Raw genomic sequence first — 22,405 nt, 5'->3', positions numbered from 1 at the left:
AACATACCGTATATGGAAATTTTTCAGTTCTCTTAACCTTAAAAATGTTCACTGGAATACACCTGAAATCCTGTTGAAAACTCCTTTTGTGTTGGATATATAAAAACTGTACACAGCCATCTGTTTGCTTTGTATGTTTGTGTATGTATATAAGCATGCTCACATAACCAGGCTTTGCTGTGTGGATATTACTTGGAACGTCACAAATACCCGGGAAATGCGTACTGGATTTTTGTGAGTACGTTGGTTTTGTATTTTCTCACGTTTTTAGAAGCCTGAACTTTCTATGAAAGTTTTAATTTTTTAGCAATCTCTGCACCCAACGTGGGGTTCGAACCCACAATGGCGAGATCAAGGATCGCTCACTCCACCGACTGAGCTAGCCCAGGCGCCCCTTAGAAGCCTAAATCTTTAAGCCATAAGCTTAGTACATGGTTTGGCCCATAATAGGCGCTTAGATAAATGTTAATTGAGGATTTAAAAACGGATAAGTAATTGTCACTTGATGAAATGTAGTCAGCAGAGTGATTGGGATTTTGGTTCTGTCTTCCCACCCGTTCTTGTACTGGAAAAGTAAGTATATTAAGGCAGTAGTATTTTTGGTGGCAGAGTCCCTTAGTTTGCGTTAGTAAGAGGTGGAGACCAAAGAATTAAGAGCTGGAAAGTTTTTGGAAAACCCGGTTAGAACTGCTTCCATAGAGTGATCTGAGTGAGAGCCAGAGAATAGCCAGTTATTGGAGGAAGCTGACAATTTCGACCAGGACAGGAAAAAGACTGGGTAACTAAAGGGCAAACGTACAAGTTTGGGGGAGAGCAAGGGAGTGGTCTTGCCAAGGCCGGACTCTGAAAGAAATGCCTCTTGGGGCCCAACCGGGGAATTTAAATGACTGAAGGTGGCTGGGTAGGACCTGGGGCGACCTGAAAAGCTTCTCTTAGGGTAAATGAGCCTCCGCATCTCCTCTTGTGATGCAGGAATGCGAGTCTTCATCTTGCTCCCGAGAAGCAGGACAGTGGAAGCCTCCACAAATTTTTAACTCTTGGCACATCAGTCAACAGTTCAAAAAACCATTATGTGAGCCAAAAGTGCAGGAACCGCACAAAAACAAACAAACAAAAAACGCATCCGCAGGCTAGATTCAGCCAGTTTGTGACCTCTGGTCTCTGGTTACCAGAGGAATAATCGAAAGAGATTGGAGTTTGGGGAGAAAGATCATCTGTTGAAATCCTGGAAGATAAGGGTGGGGGGGGGGGGGAAACCACAACTAGCTGAGAAGCTAAGACCCGGTAGGAACTTCAGAATGTAGGGGAATCCTGTTGAGCCCATTCTAAAACCGGAAACTGCTGAAGTTGAGGCTCCCATTAAAGGAAATGAGGAAAATGTTTAATTTCATCATCAAAGCAGGTTCTCCCCCCAGGTCCCCAACTGTGAGAAAGGATGATGGGTTTGAAAGAGGCAGCGTCCGTCTTACGCAGAAAAAGTAGTACTCTTTTCCAGTCCCCCCAAGAGTAGGCCATACCATTATCCAGAAATGATTTGCGAATTCGGTTACAGGAAAAGGTGTAGCAAGACATAAAAATTAAGTCACGTGTGATCATTTAAATCGTCTCACCTTGATTGTAAAGAGTAAAATGTGATTAAACGGTCCCTGCCCTAGAGAGTCTGGGATGTGCGCTCATTTATGAAGAGAGAGTGGTAAGATTGCTTAATTAATGAAGTTTAAAACAGACTGGAGGGAGACCGGGGCGGGGGGGGGGGGGTGGTCAGTTGCGAAGTTCGCGATGCTGGTATAGTCGCGTCTGTAGTTGAGTTGCCCCTGCCAGGACTGAGGAACACGCGGGAGGGCAGTGACTGAAGGCTCTGAGTCAAAGAGGGGGAATCCTGTCCGGCCATGAACTCTCTGATGGTCTCTGTCCAGAGGGAGCCGGGAAGGAAAGAGCATTGGCTTCATCTGGTGTGCATGAAGAAGATGACAAGGGAGGCTGATGAGAGATTAATGACCAATTTCGTGACCTTGCCGATTGAAGTGCCTTCCAAGGATCAGGAGAGCAAATCAGGAAGTGCTGAGGGTAGAGAAGCTTTCTCAGTGAGTTGACAGAAGGAAAAAAAAAAAAAAGGGCTGACTAAATGTGGAATTTGGGGGCAGGGAGTGAAGTTAAGGATTTACATTCTTTGGGTGTGCTGGCCTGGCAAGTAAGCCCTCTGTTTCGAGTGTCTTATCTCACTCCTAAGCTTGCTTATCCCTCACTGCCCCATGTCTGGGGCTGCTTCTCCCGGGATGAAACCTCCAGCCTTCTATCAATGCGAGGCGGGAAGTGGCCGATGCGCTTGGCTGCTTAGGGTGGGGGAGAAAGTGTCGAGGGCTCAAAAGACAACCAATCCTTGGATCTTTCAGCCACATCACAGCCTTCACAGGAGCCTGGAGCCTCCGATGTTTTGAGACTCCTTGGTTGTGTACATTGGGAACCTTTTTAATTAGCCCCCAGTCCCTCCCCCCCCCCCCCAACTTGCCCTTCTTCCCCTCATATTAATTGAGACTTGGGATTTCTCTGGTCTCCTAAGTCAGTTAACCACCAGATCATCTGCCAAGCTCCCCAGATACTGCAGCTGTGCTCTGTTCTCTTCTTCCCGGATTTGTCCCTCTTCTGTTGGGGAGATACCCGTTTGAATTCTTACGTTGTCATCCTAGTAGAGTTTCGGGAATAAGGAGACAGAAACGAGTGTGTTCCCTCTGCCTTAGGTAACTGGAAATCCCGAGTTGAGGTCTTACAGTGATGTGGAGGGCCCTGAATAGGCCTCTTCCTGCCTGTCAGGCCTCATGGCGTCCATTCTTCCTCACTCTCTGAGATTTCAGCCCTACTGATCTTAAGATTCTTCATGGTCCATGCTCTTGTCTACTTGGGAGCCTCCTTTTACACATGCTGGCCCATGAGCTTGTTTTGTTCTTGGCCTCTACCCGGTTAATCCCCATCACCCTCTAGATCTTTGCTAAAACCTCACTTTCCCAGAGCAGCCTGCCTGGCCTCTGTTTCCTTCTTTGTGTCCTCTCGGGAAGTACTGAAAGGACAGATGGAAGGATTATGGTTCCATGCAGGTCTTTTAAAAAGCTATAGACCGGTTTTCCCTAAACGGTCTTTTGAAATCATGAGTATTATTTTGTTTGTATTTTTTGGTGGGCACGGTTTTGAGAATCAGAGCCACCCCAGTGCTTTCTGATCAGAAGCTGAAGTAAAAGGAACGTGGCCCATTGGGGTGCCTGGGTGGCTCGTTCAGTCAAGCATCTGACTCTTGGTTTTGGCTCAGGTCACGATCTCACGATTGGTGGGTTTGAGCCCCGTGTCGGGCTCCACGCTGACAGTTCTGCGTTGATAGCCTGGAGCCTGCTTGGGATTCTCTCTCTCCCTCTGTCGGCCCTTCCCCCGCTCACTCTCTCTGTCCCTCAAAATAAATAAGATGAAACTTAAATAGGAATATGGCACCGCAGTGTCATTAGGAGTCAGCTCTCCATTATCTGGGGAAGCTGTCCGGCTCCCCAAATGGTATTCATTCATTCATTCATTCATTTTATTTAATCTCTAGACCCAATTTGGGGCTTGAACTCACAATTCCGAGATCCAGAGCCGCATGCTGTGCTGACTGAGCCAACAGGCGCCCTCCCCGAAATGGTATTTAAGGCTCTCTAGTAACCCCCCCAACAAAAAAACTTTATGTGGGCCATTTGTTACAGAACATGCTTTGTCAACTAACCTTTTAGCACAGCAGGGGACTGGGAGCAAAACTAATTTGGGTATCCCCTCTTTCAGGAGAACAGTGTTGCCAAGAGTTAGGGAGCCTCTACTGAGGAAGGCCAGGCCAGAGGAGGGAGCCAGAAAGGCCTCGATCAAACCCACAGTCGGGATTTTGTGCTATCTTTGATTTCACTGTTGAACTTCTCAATTTTCTGTTTTTTTAATTTTTGGCTTATGACCTCCTTCTCTCTTCTGCAATTTGAAGCCCACCACGTTTGGGCCACAGTGGACTACTTAGGTGCTTCTTCTCTTCATGTGTTAGAAAAATTCTAGAGGGGGGCGCCTGGGTGGCTCAGTCGGTTAAGCGTCCAACTTTGGCTCAGGTCATGATCTCACGGTCCGTGAGTGCGAGCCCCGCGTCGGGCTCTGTGCTGACAGCTCAGAGCCTGGAGCCTGGAGCCTGCTTTGGATTCTGTGTCTCCCTCTCTCTCTGACCCTCCCCCGTTCATGCTCTGTCTCTCTCTGTCTCAAAAATAAATAAACATTAAAAAGAAAATTAAAAAAAAAATTCTAGAGGGTCCCTGGTGGCAAATAAGTAATACCATTTCACTTCTGGAAGCGTCACTCGGTGGTAATTGTAAGTTCACAGGCTTGGCTTTCTGGAGTTCTCGTAGCTCTGAAGGTGTACTTCCTGTGTCCCTCTGTGTACATTTACTTTATCCCCATTTGGGTAAAGTTCTATGTTGATGATGAGGTTTGAATGAGTTTAGAGTTTAAAAGGCCTCAAATATATTTAAAAACATTAACGGCCAAGTCTCATGGGTTAATGTACCTCTTCTTTCTCAGCTGACTTTTAAAAGATAAGTTCTAGAAACCCTACCCGTTGTCGAAGGGTTCCCAATAATTCTGCGTTGTCCTCTAAAATCCCCGAGGCCTCAGGGGCGCCTGGGTGGCGCAGTCGGTTAAGCGTCCGACTTCAGCCAGGTCACGATCTCGCGGTCCGTGAGTTCGAGCCCCGTGTCGGGCTCTGGGCTGATGGCTCAGAGCCTGGAGCCTGTTTCCGATTCTGTGTCTCCCTCTCTCTCTGCCCTTCCCCCGTTCATGCTCTGTCTCTCTCTGTCCCAAAAATAAATAAACGTTAAAAAAAAAAAAAGTTTTAATATCCCCGAGGCCTGGATGTGCTGGCTTACCTTGCTTTCAAGGCAGACTTGGTTTAAATTACTCAGTTTGTCTCGAGCCTCATTAAGACCCATGGTTCTAGTCTCTTCTAGGGAGGTTGACCTGGCCCGGAGAATACTTGCCAGGTGGAGGGTCCATTAGAACACTGTAGGAAGAGTGAGGCCGGGGAAAGAATGCAAAGGGGATGAAAAGATGGTTGTCGTAGCCCGTTCTTGGAGACACTTCATTTGAAGGAGAAAGGAAGAGGGGTGGTAGTTAGTTGGTGTGGACAGAGTACGTGAAGTGTACGTCCTTAGAAGTTGAGAGACACTTGAGTCCATTTATTTTATTTTTATTTATTTATTTTTTGATGTTTATGAGACAGAAACAGAGCATGAACGGGGGAGGGTCAGAGAGAGAGGGAGACACAGAGTCCGAAGCAGGCTCCAGGCTCCGAGCTGTCAGCACAGAGCCCGACGCGGGGCTCGATCTCAAGCCGTGAGATCATGACCTGAGCCAAAGTCGGTTGATTTCCCCAACCGACTGAGCCACCCCGATGCCCCAAATCCGTTTAAATGTCCGCCACCTTCCTGGAGGAGAAGGGGTGCCGGGCGGGCGAGGCTGCCTTGTTTTGGCTTCTTTGGAAGAGGATGCAAATAGATATGCAGTATTCGTTTACTTCGTCCTGCATGCCAAACATTCAGGCCGGAACTGTACCAAAAATGATCATACTGCCTCCAAATTGTATGCTTCACTCGTGGTCCCCTGAATGAGTTGGATTACGTTTCTTCGGGGAAACCGAGTTGGTAGGAAGACACAAAGACCACAGCGCTAATTTATCTGTTGGAATAATCTTTGGCCATCCAGCTCTTTCCACTCATTAATTTTATGAGGTCATTATCATTCTTCCTACCTAATAGATAAACACACTAAAACTTTGAGCCTTTACCAAAAAGTCTCATTGTTTTTTTCCCAAGTCTCATTTCCAAGCCATTGGAAAGCCAGACTGGAATAGTCCTTGTTTTAAATCCTAGACCTCAGTTCAGTCAGAGATAGCAGGACTTTTGAAGCATGATCGAACGGCAGAAACCAGCTGTAAAGCTGAAATGAAAAATGCAAAAGAAAAAATGGAAATGTGAGGGCCTAATGGTTTATTTCTTAGAATATTTTCCAAGTTTTCCCTTGACTTTAAATGCTGAGGTGTTGTGCACTATTTTTGCGAGACCGTTGTCCACTGTGTGTAGATTTCTGACTTGAGCTGTCGTTCCTCCTTTCTGGCATTTGACACCTTTTACCATCCACCTTCCCCTGAACTGGAAGTAAAAATCTTACAACAGAAATATTTACCAAAGTCCAGAGGAATTCCCAGGCTAAACAAAGGGGCAACCCCCCCCCCCGTTACTTGTTTTGTGCCTCGAAATAAAAGCTATAAATGGGCCGTCCCTTCAGTAGCTGGTGATTGAACTTGAGAAGGTAGATAGTTTGATATTTGCCCTTCTTCCGCCAGTTTCTAGATTTCTCTATTTTTAGGCCAGCACCAGCCCTGGATAAAATAATTCAAGTCATGAAGAGGAATGTTCAGTTCAGCGTTTTTATCCTTCTGAAGTGTGCTTTCTACCAGCTGCCATGGAAACATTGTGTAACTCGTTTCTTGGATAGTCTCACTCCTCTTGAGTTCCGGTTACTGAGCGCTGGTGAGCTCATTACAACTTGGATCCAAGTCCTGGAAAGGCAGCTCCCGGGGAAAGTGGAGGCCAGCCTCCCTCCCGCGGGGGACAGGGGTGGGGAAGTGGGGGGGGGGGGAGTTTAGGTTTATTGGGCATGCATATTTCAGCTACCAGGTCAGTTCCAGCCTCAGCCCGGGACCGTGTCGCGTTGTCCGCAGCTGTCCCACGTCTTGAGGTTTCTGTGTGCGTCCTACATGCCTTCCCAAGGCTGGAGACTCAACGCCTCCAGCTGTAAGCCAGAGGGAGTGGTACTGCAGATTCCTAGCAACACGGGCAGACGCAGACAACACAGATGGTTATCTCTCTCGAGTAGGGCTTTCAGGGCACCAGAGCTCTGGTGTAGTTCAGTGCTGGTTACTAGATAAACATTTGTATGCCTTCTGTTGCATTATGATGAAACCTAGATATTTTCCGTAGCTGCTTTCTTCTGATGTTTCCAGATCACTGTCTGAGCACCGTGGTGAGGTTGGACTACGGTGCCTTGAAAACTGGTGGCAGAAGGGCAGTGGGTGGGGGGTCCGCTGAAAGCGTGTCCGAGAGGATAAACCGGAGGCCGAATGCCATAGTCAGAAGGATTTGGAAGGGAACAAAGCTCGAACTGCTTTGGGGACGCTGAGAGAGCTGCTAGAGGAGGAATGTACCAGAGGCCTGTCTCAGAGAGTATTCCGTAGTGAACCGCACCCTGAAAGAGTCAGATCACCCTTGCCTCTCCCGCTTGGATGTAGCTTCTGGTGGAATTTGCCAGTTCTTGAAATAAACTGTGAAACCTGGCGGAAGCTTCTGACCTCCTTTAGATCGTTTGTTCTGAATTCTGAACGGCACCAAGAAGATTAGCAAAGGGGTAGAATTGGTCGTGGGAGAAGGATGTGTTTTAGGAAAGAAGGAAGATGGTAGGCTAGGCCGATGAGTCCGGGGGCAGTCGGACAGGAGGCTTAGGAAGGAAGAGAAAAACAAGAGGAAGTTTCGCCACTGCCTTCTGCTCAGACGGTTTGATCGACGCAGTCGACGCCCCACACTTGTGTGTAAGTCAGTGAATGAAAGGAAATTGGGAGTTGGAGGCCTGTTCCTTGGAAAGAGCTACGGGATGGTGGTACAGGAGGAGTAGTGTGTACTTGACAAGAAGGGCGTCCCCGTGTTTCCATGTGGCTTATTTTACAAAAGAGCCGAAGAGGCTCGTTCACGAGCGTGCGAAGGAACTCTGTGCCGCCACGTGTGGGGAAAGCGGGATCACGCTGCTGGTGTTACACCCTTGTCGAGGGGAGGCCAGGAATGAGCGTCTTGTGGCTTAGTGCCCCAAGACGTGAGTTGGCTGAGACCACCCAAAAAGGTAAGCAGAGAGAGATCACGAAGGGCAGAAGGGGGGGGCCTAGGTGAATCAAGTTGTCCTGAGCAGAGAACAAGCTTTGGAGAGAAAAGTGAATTCACTTGGAGGAGAGGGAATCTGTACCAATCGCCTTTGAGGGAGAACGCGTTTAGACACTTTTTATACATTGAGTACTTTTTACTGGTGTTCATCATACACGAGAGAGCCGCAGATAGATCCCAGGGGTGAATTGTTGGGTTCATCGGTCATAGTTGTCATCGAATACCCTCCCCAAAGTCCGCAGAGTGGAACTTGACAAAGGAAAAACAAAAGACAACACATACTTGACCTTTAACAACACCAAACAATAGATTTCATCAAAATGTACAATTAGAGTAATCACCTGGGGATCTTGTTCAACGTGTCGATTCTGATTCGTGGATCTGGGTGGGGCCAAAGATTCTGCATTTCTGACAAGCTCCGGGTCGTGCCGTTGACCCTCGAATGACGCTTTGGATAACTAGGACCTACCTACCAGTTCATAACGAAGGCCCGTCTCCGAACAGGCTCTGTCACAAAAGAACATCGCTTAGCCACGGGGCGGAAACCAGTCTCACTAAAGCGTATGCAAAAGGCACCGTGAAGTCCCAGCCCTGCCTTTTTGCGTGCTCGGCGAGAGAGCCTCACCGTGCCGGGCCACAGCCCTCGGACACAGCGAGTCTCCAAGTGTGGTCCTGGGACCAGCAGCGTCAGAATCTCCTGGAAAGTTGTTAGGGATGCGTACTGTCAGTCCCTCCCCGGATCTACAGAGTAAGGAAATCTGGGAGCCGGGCCCCGGGAAGTGGTACTTTGACAGCCGCCCTCCCCCGGTAATTGTGATCCGGCTTCTGTTGCCTGATGGAATTCGCGCCACCAGCAATTCAGCGACCGGCAGGTGGACCTTTTGGAATCCGGCCTAGGGCACCCTTTCTCTGGGTGGAGAGCCTGCTAGATTCTTCTCAGGGCCCGATAATGGAAAGGCGGCCAGCGTTTCGACACCTTTTCCAACGGTCCTCACGTTTCGCAAACCGCTAACGTCACCGGCGCAGACCTATCTAGCGTTAATTTGGGTAATTAATGAATCCCCCGGTGTGATAGGAGCTAAATATAGCTGAAGTACTTGGAGTGGCCACCTCCGGGGTGAGGCTTTTTGATGAATTGCTAGCCACCCACCCCTAGAGTGTGCATTCCTGACTCAGACGGCTGAGCGCCTCTGCGTCGTAGCGTAAGCTAACACGTACGTACGTCATGCTGCACTGGCCACGTGAGGGTTTTCTTTAAACTCGGCGCACTGCAGGACTACGCCACAGTCTGTTTATTCGCTCTCCTGTTGCCTTGTTGCCAAGATTTTAGCTACTGTGGTTAAAGCTACTGCCGTGGATATGCATGTACACATCTTTTTGTGGACTTGCTTTTCTTTCTTTTCGGTAAATCGCCAGGAGTGGAATATCTGGGTCATAAGAGAGATGTGTGTTCAATTTCATGGGAAACTACTCAACCGGTTTCCCGAGGTGGTTGAACTATCTTCCATTCCCACCAGCAGCATCTGAAGAGGTCCACTCGCTCCGTATCCTCACCAGTATACGTATCCTGGATAGTGTACTGTCATTCGTGTTGATATTTATGCTGAATATTTTTCTTTTTTTTTAATGTTTTATTTTACTGAGAGAGCATGAGAGGGGGAGACTCAGAATCCGAAGCGGGCTCCAGGCTCTGAGCTGTCAGCCCAGAGCCCGACGCGGGGCTCGCACTCATGAACCGTGAGCTCCTAACCCGAGCCAAAGTCGGACGCCCAACCGACTGAACCACCCAGGCGCCCCGTCTGGCGAATATTTTAAAGCAAATTACGGACATCGTTTTTCTTCTCCCTCATGTCAATTCAGGTTTTTCCGTTTGGTGTCTGCAAAGGCCGTGAAGCTGATAATGTTGACCCAGGCGACTCGGGGGTGCATTACATTATTTCCCTCTCCTAACCCCCAAGTAGAATTGGTGTCATGGGTGCCCCTCGATTGTCTGTTTTTTTCCTTCCTTCATTCTTTTGTTCGTTTGTTCCTCCATTCTGTCAACAGTTCACTAGCTGCAGGAGACCTGCTTTTTCAGAAAGCAGTTGTATATTAAGTCCCTGGGAGAGATGACAGAAGTAGGAGAGAGAGTCCTTGTCTTCAAGGAGCCGTTTGGAACTGGGTTCCTGAAACATACCTACACAGAAATGGTAGCAAAGAAATACAGCCCAGTTTATTGCAAGGCTTGCACACCCTTGAGTAAGGGCATTATCTGAGTAAAGCCTCCTGCTGGGGAAGGTGAGTTGGGCCTCATAGACTGTCGGACTCCATCACTGAGATGTTAACCTGTGCTGACTATTAGGATGATGGCTCCTCAGAGTATACACTAAATGTTTACTTTAGTCCCAGTTCTCTTGGAAAATGCATCTCAAACTCACACACACTAAGACATTCTCGAAAGGTTAACAGTGCATATCTTTGGGTAAGGGGATTATCGGTGATTTGCTTACTTGAGTGTAAATTTTTCTTTAATGTCCAAGTTGTCCACAGTGAGCATGTGTAACTTTGATCGTCAGAAGAAGAAAGTATGATATTAAATGGGTGATGGGGATTAAGCAGGGCACTTGCTGTGAAGGGCCCTGGGTGGTGTATATGAGCGATGAATCACCATGTTCCGCACCTGAAACTGATCTTGCGCTGTTTGTTAACTAACTGGAATTCAGATAAAAACTTGGACAAAAAAATCATCATATAAATAAACCCAGTATTCATCCCTTCAAGACTGAAGCTCTCCCACTGTGATTTTTAAATTCTGCAAACATGCTTTTCATTTACCTGAGATCTTTGTCTTAAACTTCTATCTTTTTTAGAAGGTCTCCTGTATTGTCATTAATGAAATGTTGTTTTAATTATTACCGTGAAAACAAAGTCACCTATCCTTAAAAAAATTTTTTGATATTTATTTATTTTTGAGAGACAGAGATAGCATGAGCAGGGGAGGGGGAGTGAGAGAGAGAGGGAGATACAGAATCCGAAGCAGGCTCCAGGCTCTGAGCTGTCCGCACAGAGCCCGACGTGGGGCTCGAACCCACGAGCCGTGAGATCATGACCTGAGCCCAAATCGGACGCTCAACTGACTGAGCCACCCAGGCGCCCCGATACACTTCTAAAGAAAAAAAAAACTCAAAAAAGTATTGCATCGCCCCTTGATTGTTTGCGAAGTTCTAACAGCTATTTCAAAAATAGATTGCTTGTTCTCTTTTAATTGTGTAGCCAAGATCCACTCCAATAGAACCGAGGTTATAGTCCAGAAGAGAAAGACTCCCTGTGTGTCTGTTCCCTTTTAGGAATAAGGACTACATGAATGAATGCCCTGCGGGCTCTGCCGCTGGAATCCTTCACAGAACTTAGCTTTCCTGATTGTCAGACAGCAAAAAGACATTTTTGGGGTTTTTTTTGCTTTTCTCTCATTGACAGAAGTTTTAAAAATCTTTTTCAATGTTTTTATTCAGTAAACACATTATTCAATGTGTGAGCAGGGGAGGGGCAGAGAGAGAGGGAGACACAGAATCAGAAGCAGGCTCCAGGCTCTCAGCTCTCCGCACAGAGCCCAACTTGGGGCTTGTATCCCCCCTAACCACAAGAGATCATGGTCGAAGTTGGACGCTTAACCGACTGAGCCACCCAGGCACCGCGATAGAATTTTTAAATTTGGGGGATACACAAAAGATTTTTTTCTCTGTGTTCCTGTTGTTGTTTCCGAAACATTGGGAGCTTTTGTGCTTGCTGATGAAATAACAAAATGCTCTCTCTTTTGTCTCTTTTTTCCCCAGCTGACCTGAATAATGTCAGGTTCTCAGCTTATAGGACCGCCATGAAGCTCCGAAGACTGCAGAAGGCCCTTTGCTGTGAGTATTAACCAGTGCTTGGAACACTTGACGTTCGTCTTGGCTTTAAAAAAAAAAAAAAAAAAAAAGTGGGACCAGGGGTATTTTCACTTGCAGAGGGGGAGAAATAGCTATCACACGTCCAGCTGCAACATAGATTTCCCTTTAGTAAGGTGTCTGTGGCCTCATGTGCCCCTAGAGTACTTTGTGATATTGTCTAGAGTCTCTCCTGTGTCACCGTTCCTTGATTGGACAAGGTATTTGTACGTTTTGGTCCCAGCTAGTGACACTGGCGTCCAGGGTTACCTTTCCGAACCTTGAAATCTCTCTCTCTCTTCTGCCTTTGTTTCTCCTTCTTCTAAACGGTGTGTCGTAGTAGAAGTCAATAGCTGCATTAGCCCTGCCGCATTTTGTAGGTGTGAGTAGATTATTAGCTTGACTGCTAATGTTCCGATGAATGATGTGATGATAAAAGTACAGACGACGGGCTGGTTTCTCTGCTTCTGCTGAGTATCCCACGTCCGTGGGGAAATCGTGGCATGTCATACGGCTCTGTGTCTTCGTCTCGTAGTTTATTTATACCTCTCCGCTGTCATCAAGGTGAGGTAGAATATATTGTTTGAGGGCCCGCGTGCACTGGTGATAGAACCATGGGAGAGACAGGCACAGGCCCTACCTGGATGGCACTCGTAGCCTCATGAGGGAGACCCAGGGGGTCCATGAGAGGCTGGAGACATAGGTGAATGAATAGAAGATCATCAAGAAGGGGCACAACTGGTCGAAACAAAACAAAACAAAACCCCGTAGTCCCGTTTCTAGTTGCACACTTGATGGGCACCTTGAGGAATAGTGAAGAGACAGTTTCAAAGCCCTGTATTTATGTGACAGTAGACTAGGGGTCCTATGAGAACAGCTAGTTGTGGGGGTGAGCTTTTGCTTGAGGAAATGGTGGCTAAGCTCTGTGAGTCCAGAAGGATTAGTCCCGCTTGCTCTAGGAGTGTTCGAGTTGGAAGGAGTAGCATGTGCTGATGTATTCAGGAACTGAACACGCTGGAGCCTGACTGAAGCACAGAGTCCCAAGAAGGGGCTATAGTGAAACATTTGGCCGGAGACACAGGTGGGGGGCAGATGGTGAAAGGCTTTTGAAACTTATGTAGAGCTTAGAGGTCAACGGGGAGCCACGCAAGGGGATGACATGGTGGGATTTTCATTTAGAAAGGTCATCGTGCCTGTGCAGTCGAGTGTGGGTTGACCGAGCGGGTTGTGCCCCTGACCAGAGAGACTGGTTGAGCAGTTGTGGTGCTCTAAACTGGCAACGTCGTCTGGGGCGCCTGGGTCGCTCAGTCGGTTGAGCGTCCGACTTCAGCTCAGGTCATGATCTCACGGTCTGTGAGTTTGAGCCCGCGTGGGGCTCTGGGCTGACAGCTCGGAGCCTGGAGCCTGCTTCGGATTCTGTGTCTCCCTCTCTCTCTGCCCCTCCCCTGCTCACGCTCTGTCTCTCTCTGTCTCAAAAATAAATAAAAACGTAAAAAAAAAAAAATTTACACTGGCAACATGGTGGCCTGAATGGATGCTGGAGTAATGGAGAGAAGTGGAGACAGTGGAGAAATACTTAAGAGGTGAACGTGACAGGCCTTCGTGATGTACTTAATCAGGTGGGTGAAGGGGACCCAAGGAAGCTACTAGGTGCTCACTTGGGCGAACGGTGGCCCTGCCCGGTGAAGGGGGTGGGGGTAAAGCTGTGCTACTCAGCAGAAATAGACAAATAATATTTAGGACTCATCAGCCTGTAGATGTTTAGGGAGAATGTGTAGACGGAGAAGAAAAGAGTGTTTACAACAGGGGACGAACAGTGTGCAGAGGGAACTGCAGAGGAGAGGCCCGTGGGGGAGAAGGAAGATCCCAAGAGCGAGAGGGCCGTGTATGGTGTGGAGGAAAGAAGTGGCCGGCTACTGGGGGGCAGATGTCGATGGGAGGCCAGCATGGAGTTGGCACAAGTGCCCCGTGGATTTTGCAGCAAGGAGTCGGTTGCTCCAGGGAGGTTGTTAGACGCGTGGGGGAGGTGGTGAAGTGGTCTCAAAAGTACGTGCAAAGGGGATGAAAAGATGGTTGTCATGGCCAGTTCTTGGAGACACTTACTTTGAAGGAGATAGGACGAGGGGTGGTAGTTAGCTGGTCCGGACAGAGTACATGAAGTGGGCGTACTGAGAAGTTGAGAGACACTTGAGTCTAGTTACATATGTATTTATTTTGAGAGAGAGAGAGAGAGAGAGAGAGAGAGAGAGAGCAAGAGAGTCCCCAGGAGGCTCTGCACGGTCCATGCGGAGCCCAGCATGGAGCTCGATCTCACAAACTACGAGATCATGACCGGAGCGAGGTCAAGAGTTGGAGGCTTAACCAGTTGAGCCACCTGGGTGCCCCCGAGTCCACTGAGGAGGAGAGGCGAGGAGGAGATAAGAAACAATGGGAGTTCTGGGAGCCTAGGGGAGGTAACGTGGGATCCAAGAGAAGGAATGGGCACCTCTCTGCTGCTGTAATGGGGGGCGGCGAAGAAGGGATCTGTGCGGGTCCGGGTAGCTAAGGAGACCCAGCGGGGGGAAGCTGTGGGAAGCCACGTAGAGGTTTGTTTTCTCTCTGCTGCGATGGGGAGCCGAAGGCGAGAGGGTTGTGGGTGGGTTCCCGGTTCTGGAGCATTGGCGAGAAGAGGGCCAATGTGAGCAGCAGCATTAGGAGCCCGGTCTGCTCAGTGTTCTGCCCCGGTACCCGTCTGCACGGCTGTGGCCTTTGTCCGGGCTCGCTCAGTACTCGGGGGCCGGGTGGGTCCAGCCCAGGTGGGCAGAGGACAGCTGGGCAAGAGCAGTGAGGATGTGGGCAAAAGAACGATTCAGTGGTTGGAGGGATGTCTGTCGAGGCCACGTGGGGGCAGAGGAGCTGTGAATTCACGTGCAAGCTGGTCATCGGGAGGGAGAAGGATCAAGAGGCTGACCGTTGGGGGAGCTCGAGGAAGAGCTGGTGTGGAAGCCCCTGGAAGGCCGAGAGGCTGTGGTCGGAGCGGAGCGTAGCTAAACACTGTGGAACAAGTCCAGGTGACTGGGTCCAGGCTGTGACCGCCTGAGTGGGTGGAGTAGATGTGAACTTGCACGGAGATGAAACAGGAACGCAGGGAGGTGAGGCGTCAGCCCCGCCCATGTTGGGGTCTTCCGGAGGGGGGCCAGGACTGGGGAAGAGAGAGCTGTGAACCTGGGCTGCTGAGTCTTCAGAAATGAAGGCGCCTGGCCCCGGGGTCTGCAGAGGCTCTAGCAGGCGGTCCAGGAGCGTCGCTGGCATGTGGCTTGGTCCCCAGAGATCAGGAAGAACTGTCCCAGAAGTGAATTCCCCTGGCAGGAGAGCATCTGTGTTCCTCTTTATCTGGGCCTCTCCGGTGCTTAGCACGAAGCCTGCCAAGTTTAAGTGGTTTTTAAAGGGCTCCCCAGGCCTGGGATTTCCTCCGGGACCTGTTAATGTACCATAGCTGGAAAGAGGTAATGCTTTCCATTGGTAAAGGGATAATTATGAACCTGTTACTCTAAAGGTTTTATAGTATATAGTATATTTCTGGGAGGTCCTAAAAGTCACACTCTGAAAAGGCCCCAAAATAGGCGAGATGGGAAACCTCATACTGACCGTCTCTTTCCGTAACGTCGCTTTGTACCTCGGATTTAGACAGTCTGCGCTTCTCCTGTTAAATCATGATTCTCTTCATAAATATGTCTCATTTTCTGTCGCTTCAACATATGTCAAAATTTCCAATAAATGTTGGGAAAGTGGGGGAATTTGATACTAGAAAAAAGTCCGGCCGCTTGAGGTTATAGCCTCGTGGTGAAGTTAAGCTCCGAGTGTTGGATGTGGACTTTCCACTTGTGAACAGATTTGAAACTCTCAGCCTGTCCTTTCTGAGCACGACTTTTGTCCTCTTTGCAAACGAGGGTGTATTTATCTCAGTTAATTGCTGGATTCTCATACGTGGCTGGAGGGTTCCACGTGTGGTAGGACTATAGAATGAAGAGAGTGCCTCTCCCTTCCCTCTTGAAAACCTCTGTGGTCACAGTACTTAAACTAACTGTTCAGTAGATGATTTAAGAATTTCCTCTTCACTCGCTGTTTGCTTGGGTTTATCTTCCTCCCGTGCTGTCCTCTCTGTGCCTGGAAAGCCATGAGAAAGGGCTACTGTCTGTGGAACAGGCAAATAAAACTTGTCCTGGCTAGCTTTTCCAGCCAGAGGTCGCTTCTGCCAAGTTTTGCTTTAATGAAAATTAATGGTGTTATCTCAGGGATCTCCTGATGCCAGTGGAGAGTTGGAATTACTGATGCCTTAGGATATAGGCAGTGCTACCTCCATTAAAACACTTGGTCTTCTGTGTTTTTTCCCTTTCTCATCAAAGCGCCAATATTGCAGAAACCCGAATAACACACTTGCATCCACCATAGAGCATTTGCTGTTTAAGCTGGGAGCTTCACCATCGGCGTATAGTGTCCCCAGTTTGTAATCGGTTTAATGTTGCATGACTCCATAGTGCCTTTCGACGCACTGTGAATGAAAATTAAACTCGAAGAAAAAGCAGAGACAAAGAGAAAATCTTGCTAAGAGGGATTTATAAGCTGGTTCATACGGCCGATACCCCTCCCCCCCAGCCGAAAGTTCGGAAGAAGATCATCTAAGCTTCTTCTCAGTCTTCTGTTCTCGTGACATCCTTTAGGTGTGTGGCTTCTAAAATTAAAAATACAGCCAACTTCTAAGAGCAGAAAGAAAACAAGGCGCTTCACAAAGCGCACGTATTAGTTGATGAGCCTGTGGTGGGTTGGAGAGAGCCCAGACCATAAGGCTAAATATACTGCAGTTGATAAATGTGACACATATTCTGCAAACAAGAAATCGAGAACAATTTGCTTCTGTTCGGCAACTGAATCACATAGCGGAGAGATTTTGTACAGCCTGGAGTTGTCTGAATCAAGTCACAGCTGCCAGACTCAGCCTCACCCCGATGAAGCAGGCGAAAGATTTTGCTCCCTTCTTGGTGGATGCGCCTCACCTTTGGAGAGGGCACCCCGGGTGGCCTGCGACAGGGTTCAGTTGCTAACAAAGACTCCCAGCATCCATGAGAGCGTAGCTTACCCATCCTTATCCACATGGGTTAGAGGCCAGGTCTCTGTTATTTCAGGATTCAAACCAATCTTGAGGACTGGAGCCAAGCTCATTTTCTCCGCTTATGTGGTTTCACAGATCCTGGTGCCCCCAAAGAGGGCTCCTGTAACAGGACTCCCCTCTCTCTCTCTGTTCCCTCGCTCGCAGGGGAGATAGCATAGTCCTATTCAGCGTGTTCCGATACCCGTGAGGTGCACGCTAGGGGAAGAGTGGTTGGCCCGAGTGGTGGTGCTGAGGGTGGTTTCGTTTCCGGTCATGGCATTAGTAGGCTGGCCATCCTCCACCTTCCTTCTGGACCTGTGTGCCCACCAAGTACTCTCTTCGCACTGGGAGGCCTTTTCCATCCGTTCTTTCCCCATTCCAAGCAGATTGTCTCTGGCTGGGTATGCCTTGCCCAGTTCCTAATTCTCCTTTCATTCTCTCTTTTTTCATGTGGTCCCATGCTCTTTGGTCCATTGTTGTCATCGTGTACTGACATCTGTACTCTAAGTAGGAAATGAATGCAAGATGCAAAAAATACCGAGTCACCCAGGCTAACATCATACGAATAGTGGTCACTCCTAAACAGATGTTGGTGGGCATATGTCCCAGAAATCTCTATTACTGTCCACCTCAGATTCCTGGCTTTTCATCACAGGGAAGCAGGCCCATCAATTTAAACTAATACTCCTCAGTGATCAGAGTGTCCCTCTGCCCGATTGTGGCTTTTCTCACATAATGATGGGTCAAATAGCTATTGTTTTTTGTATGTAATATTGTGACAGATGAGACACGGAGCGTATAAACGTTCTACCATAGAGCAAATACCTTTCTTAATTAAACCTTTACCATCGCAGTGACCACACAGTGTTCTTTCAGGTTATTATAAATCAGTGTTCCCCAGATTTGACTGGGTAAATATTCCCCTAGGATACTTTCCAACACAGGTCTTTAATAACAGATGTGTCCTGTGAAATGGGAACCAAAAGGCATAGCCATTTTATTTTTTTTAATTTTTTTTTTAATGTTTATTTATTTTTGAGACAGAGACAGACAAGAGCATGAACAGGGGAGGGTCAGAGAGAGAAGGAGGCACAGAATCTGAAACCGGCTCCAGGCTCTGAGCTGTCAGCACAGAGCCCGACGCGGGGCTCGAACTCACGGACCGTGAGATCATGACCTGAGCCGAAGTCGGCCGCTTAACCGACTGAGCCACCCAGGCGCCCCAAACATAGCCATTTTAATAGTGCTCCGTAGACTCATGGTCGCAGTCAGAATCCAGGGTGTTCGATAGATTGCCCAGCTGTCCTGTTCACTTCTTGACTTTTTTTTTTTCCCACTCCAGATTCTTTCGAGAGTTGACTCATACCTAAGGGAGCGTATTTTAAGCCTCTTTCTAGGCACCAACATTATGTTAGATTTTCCCTTTTTAACACCCATGGTGTGGCTTTGTTCCTCTCGGCACCAGCGTGCCCTTTCGTCAGCATCATTTAGTCCAGACCTTCCACCCCCACACGGTGTATGTCCCTTGGGTTCAGCCACTTGGCCAGTCCATGTTGAGCTGGCAGCAAGATAAGGCGTGCCCGGGCTGCCCCTTCAGTCCCTTCCCAGTGGTAAAGGGTCAGAGTGGATGAGTACAGAAAAAGGGGGATACCCTGTTTCTGGGCAACGAAACATTTGTGACAGTCAGCCCCAATTAGTTGAGGGGTGGGGAAGGAGTGATCCCTTCTGTCAGTCCCCGTGCAATTCTTACGCTCAACGTTCCAAGTAATAGCCATAATATCCTCTTGCAGAATTTATCAGCCTTTGAGACCCTTAATCGTAGCCCCAGTTCAGGGACTGCTAGGGATGGCTTTGAAAAAGAAAATGTGGTGAATTAGGGAATACCTGTGGGTGTTCCCCACTTGAATTATCTTTTTAAGTGCCAGTGGTCTCTCGGGTGTAGCCCATTTATCAAAGTGCGCGTTGCCCACGTTCCTTTGGTTACGTCTCCACCTGCAGGCCAGTGAGAGTGAAGCTCCCTGGAAGGCGGTTCTGAACTTCCTTGAGCTTTGCTAATGCTTCCAAGGAACCGAATCTGGAGCAGACCCGCTGTGGCCTTGAGCTCTTCTCTGATCCCTTCTGTGAGCGCCTGAGGTTCAGGTTCTGTCATGTCTGGATGGCACTGGAAAGTTCTAACATCGGTAGCCAGTTTCAAAGCCGGGGCTGCTCGCGATCAAGGGTAGCTTGGCCACCATCATCAACCGTTCGTTTTCGTCCCTTTTTTTCACAATCATCTTTTGTTTTTGTTTTTGTTTTTTCTTTTTCAGTAATCCTGTAGCCATAGTTTGAGCTAAGGGTGAGTGGGGGGGTCTTCTAAACAATCTGACTTCTGACGCTGATTGCGCTGGGAGTGGCAGTTGGGGCTCAGTTGCTCAGCAGACTCACGGAACCCACATGACAGGGCTTCAGAATTTACAGTTCACCACTGGAAAAGGCTACAACATGCAGGATATGCATCAAAACCACAGGCTTCCTCACAGCAGAGGGCCCGGGGAGGCCAGGTGCGAGCTCCAGGTGCCCTCTCTGTAAAGGTGGTACCGGGACGCCCCTTGTCTCTTGCATCGAGAGCCACCCCTGTGCGCCCAGACCACTTGGGAAACCAGGGAGCGCATAGTGGAATCTCACCCAGGGTTTCGCGAAGCCTTCTGGTAATCGGAGCCTATTCTTCCCACATAGCCAGTCCCCAAACCAGATAAAAACGGTCAGGGTGACGTCGAGCAGTGAACCGTAACGATGACGTGTAACCCATGGCTGCCCGTCAACGCAGTAAGGCGCTTCTTTTCACTGCTTTGATCCAGGCTCTGTCTGCATCGTGTCGCTCTTTGAGCAGAACAACAACAAAAAAACATGTTAGGCCAACGCCAGGGCCTCTGAAATTAACCCTCACAGCACAGATAACCACATCAAAGCGCAGTGACTTTCTTGCTGGGCAGCGATGTGCTTGCGGAGTCCTTCAGCCCGAAGCGTCAGCTGCTTCTAGAAGGGCGCAGGTTAGGTTACAGGATGGTTTATACACTAGCACAGAGTCTCAGGGGCGACCCGTGGGATGAGCTGGGGGTAATGTGGGCACCGTGGGACTTATCGTAACCAGCTTTCTCGTGTTTCTTTTTCCTCCCATTGTTCTCACTGCTGGAGAATGTGGGATGGTTTCCTTTTCCTGTAAAGTCTAAACGGGCCCCTTCTGCAACCTACCTTTCTGCTTTCTCTTTTTTATATGTGTATTTATTTATTTTGAGGCGGGGGAGGGGGAGTGCGCAAGCGGAGAAAGCGCGGCGAGGATCCCAATACAGGGCTCCATCTCACGACCGTGATCATGAGCTGAAGTCACTTAACCAACTGAGCCACCCAGGCGCTCCTGGGTTCTTCCACATGTCCCTCCGTGCGTCCTGCTATCATACCCAGAGCAAGTCTTCTGATCTCTGATCTCCGTTTTCTCAACTGCAGAACGATTCTCAAGGTGCTTTCTAGTTTTCTGAGCCTATGGTTCAGTAAAAGGCAAAAAAAAAAAAAAAATCTGGCCTTCAGCTCCTCACTTGTGGCATTTGTAGAAAGGACTCGAGGTATTGAACCTAGAATGTTGAAAGGGCGATTCGTCACAACCAGAGCCTCAGGAACCATTAATGGGATCCTGTGCTTCGGCCCCCCTCACCCCTACCCCTGCTTCATTTTCTGCTTTTCTTACAGGGCAGAGAGGGTCCCGGAGAGCTGGTCCTGTCCCCACCACCCTCCCTCAACCCCACAGCCCTCGTGCAGAAGGACACCACCAAATGGTCCCTTTTCCCTCAGCGGTGTCAAAACCTATAGCATCCTGTACCGTACAAATACTTTTTGAAAGAGTGGGTGTATTAGCACATACTTGGGTTTTTATACAGGTTTAAAATCCATTCCCTAGTTAAAAGGTACATGTATTCATCCCCCAGTGGAAATTCCTAGTTTGAGGTAAAAGAGTAGTTTCACAGAATTGTGTCTGCCGGTTGTTTTTTGAGGCTTCTAGAAACAGTCGGTCATTATGTTTAATGTTTCATCAAATAATCTCCGTGTATTCTTGAAGGCGGTCGTTTTGAACACCTAAGTGCCTGTCTGTGTGGCAGTTAAGTTGTCCCTATCGATTTTCTCACCTCTTGTCAAGCCCGTAGCCTTGGCTATGGATACCTAAATAGAAGCCTTGGAAAAAAATGTCCCCTGAAAGTGGCGTTCTTTTGCATGTGTTTGTTTGGCGGAGATGTGTTCTCCGGTCTTCTGTGATGGATCGTTCTCATGTTGAGCCACATCTGGTTTCAGCAGAGCTCAGCACACAGTATTTCTCTAGCTATGTCTTCTCTCCTCCTGTTATTTCAAAGCAATTGCCTTGCTCCCCTCTGGAGCTATTTATACTCCAGAGTTTCTGTTCTCTGTGTTACCCATTCACCTGTACAGAGATGAGAGGAGACTCGGTGAAGAGAAATTCATGCAGTTTTGCTACTGGTCCGTTTGCTTCCGTCGCGCGAGGAAATTAGACGCTTGATACAAAAAGGAGTCTCACGGTTCCCACCTGTTAGTTCGTGTATCCTTGGGTAGAAGGCAAAACATTTATAATGATGAAGGCAGAGTCACAAGAAAATAGTAGAAGAACTCCAAACCGCCCAGAGCTTCCTTCAGTTGACAGGGAATCCTGCTGAGAATATTGGTGTTTGGAAGAAATCCGTTCTTCTCTTTCGCTCACGGAAACGGTGAGCTGCCTCTCTCAGTGTTCTCGCTCCCTGGCCTGTTGGCATTTGCCCTCTGAGGAAGCCCAGCATGCAGAAGAGAGGATGAAAGCTGGAGTCTTTGCTCTCTGTCCCTCTCTCTAGTCTCCCTTGCGGTGTCGCCCGCTGGGCCTTCCCTCCTCGGGGCCTCCTGCCTGTTTGCGTTATTAGTTTTTTAATTCTTGCTTCTTTAAAAAATTTTTTTTTTCAACGTTTTTTTTATTTATTTTTGGGACAGAGAGAGACAGAGCATGAGCGGGGGAGGGGCAGAGAGAGAGGGAGACACAGAATCGGAAACAGGCTCCAGGCTCCGAGCCATCAGCCCAGAGCCCGACGCGGGGCTCGAACTCACGGACCGCGGGATCGTGACCTGGCTGAAGTCGGACGCTTAACCGACTGCGCCACCCAGGCGCCCCAATTCTTGCTTCTTTTTCCTACCTGCCTCCCTCTCAAATCGAGTTACGTTCTTTTGTGCCACTTTAAGTCAGGCCTCGGCTTCCACGTAAAGAGGTCATTTCTTTATCTCGAGAGTACTTTAACCCAAAAGGAGCGGGGCCTTTGCTTTGTCAGGGTGAGGGCTAGTCCCTGGCACGTGAGGCCGACTGCTTGGGAGCACAGAGCTTTACTGACTGCGAA

At 48.6% G+C, this 22,405-nt stretch overlaps 1 protein-coding gene across 20 annotated transcripts in view; it reads left to right on the top strand.

Annotated features, from left to right (window-relative positions):
- Window positions 1-22,405, top strand: part of DMD (dystrophin) — a 2,379,610-nt gene that overhangs the window by 2,260,110 nt on the left and 97,095 nt on the right. For all 20 annotated transcript variants that reach the window (XM_045050793.1, XM_045050788.1, XM_045050791.1 and 17 more), the window contains one exon: window positions 11,789-11,863. In XM_045050793.1, coding sequence (XP_044906728.1) covers window positions 11,789-11,863 — 75 coding nt within the window. The remainder of the gene's footprint in view (window positions 1-11,788; window positions 11,864-22,405) is intronic.

This window comes from Felis catus, chromosome X (assembly GCF_018350175.1).
Source record: "Felis catus isolate Fca126 chromosome X, F.catus_Fca126_mat1.0, whole genome shotgun sequence".
In the NCBI taxonomy this organism is placed as follows: Eukaryota; Metazoa; Chordata; class Mammalia; order Carnivora; family Felidae; genus Felis; species Felis catus.
This window is presented reverse-complemented; position numbering and strand designations above follow the sequence as displayed.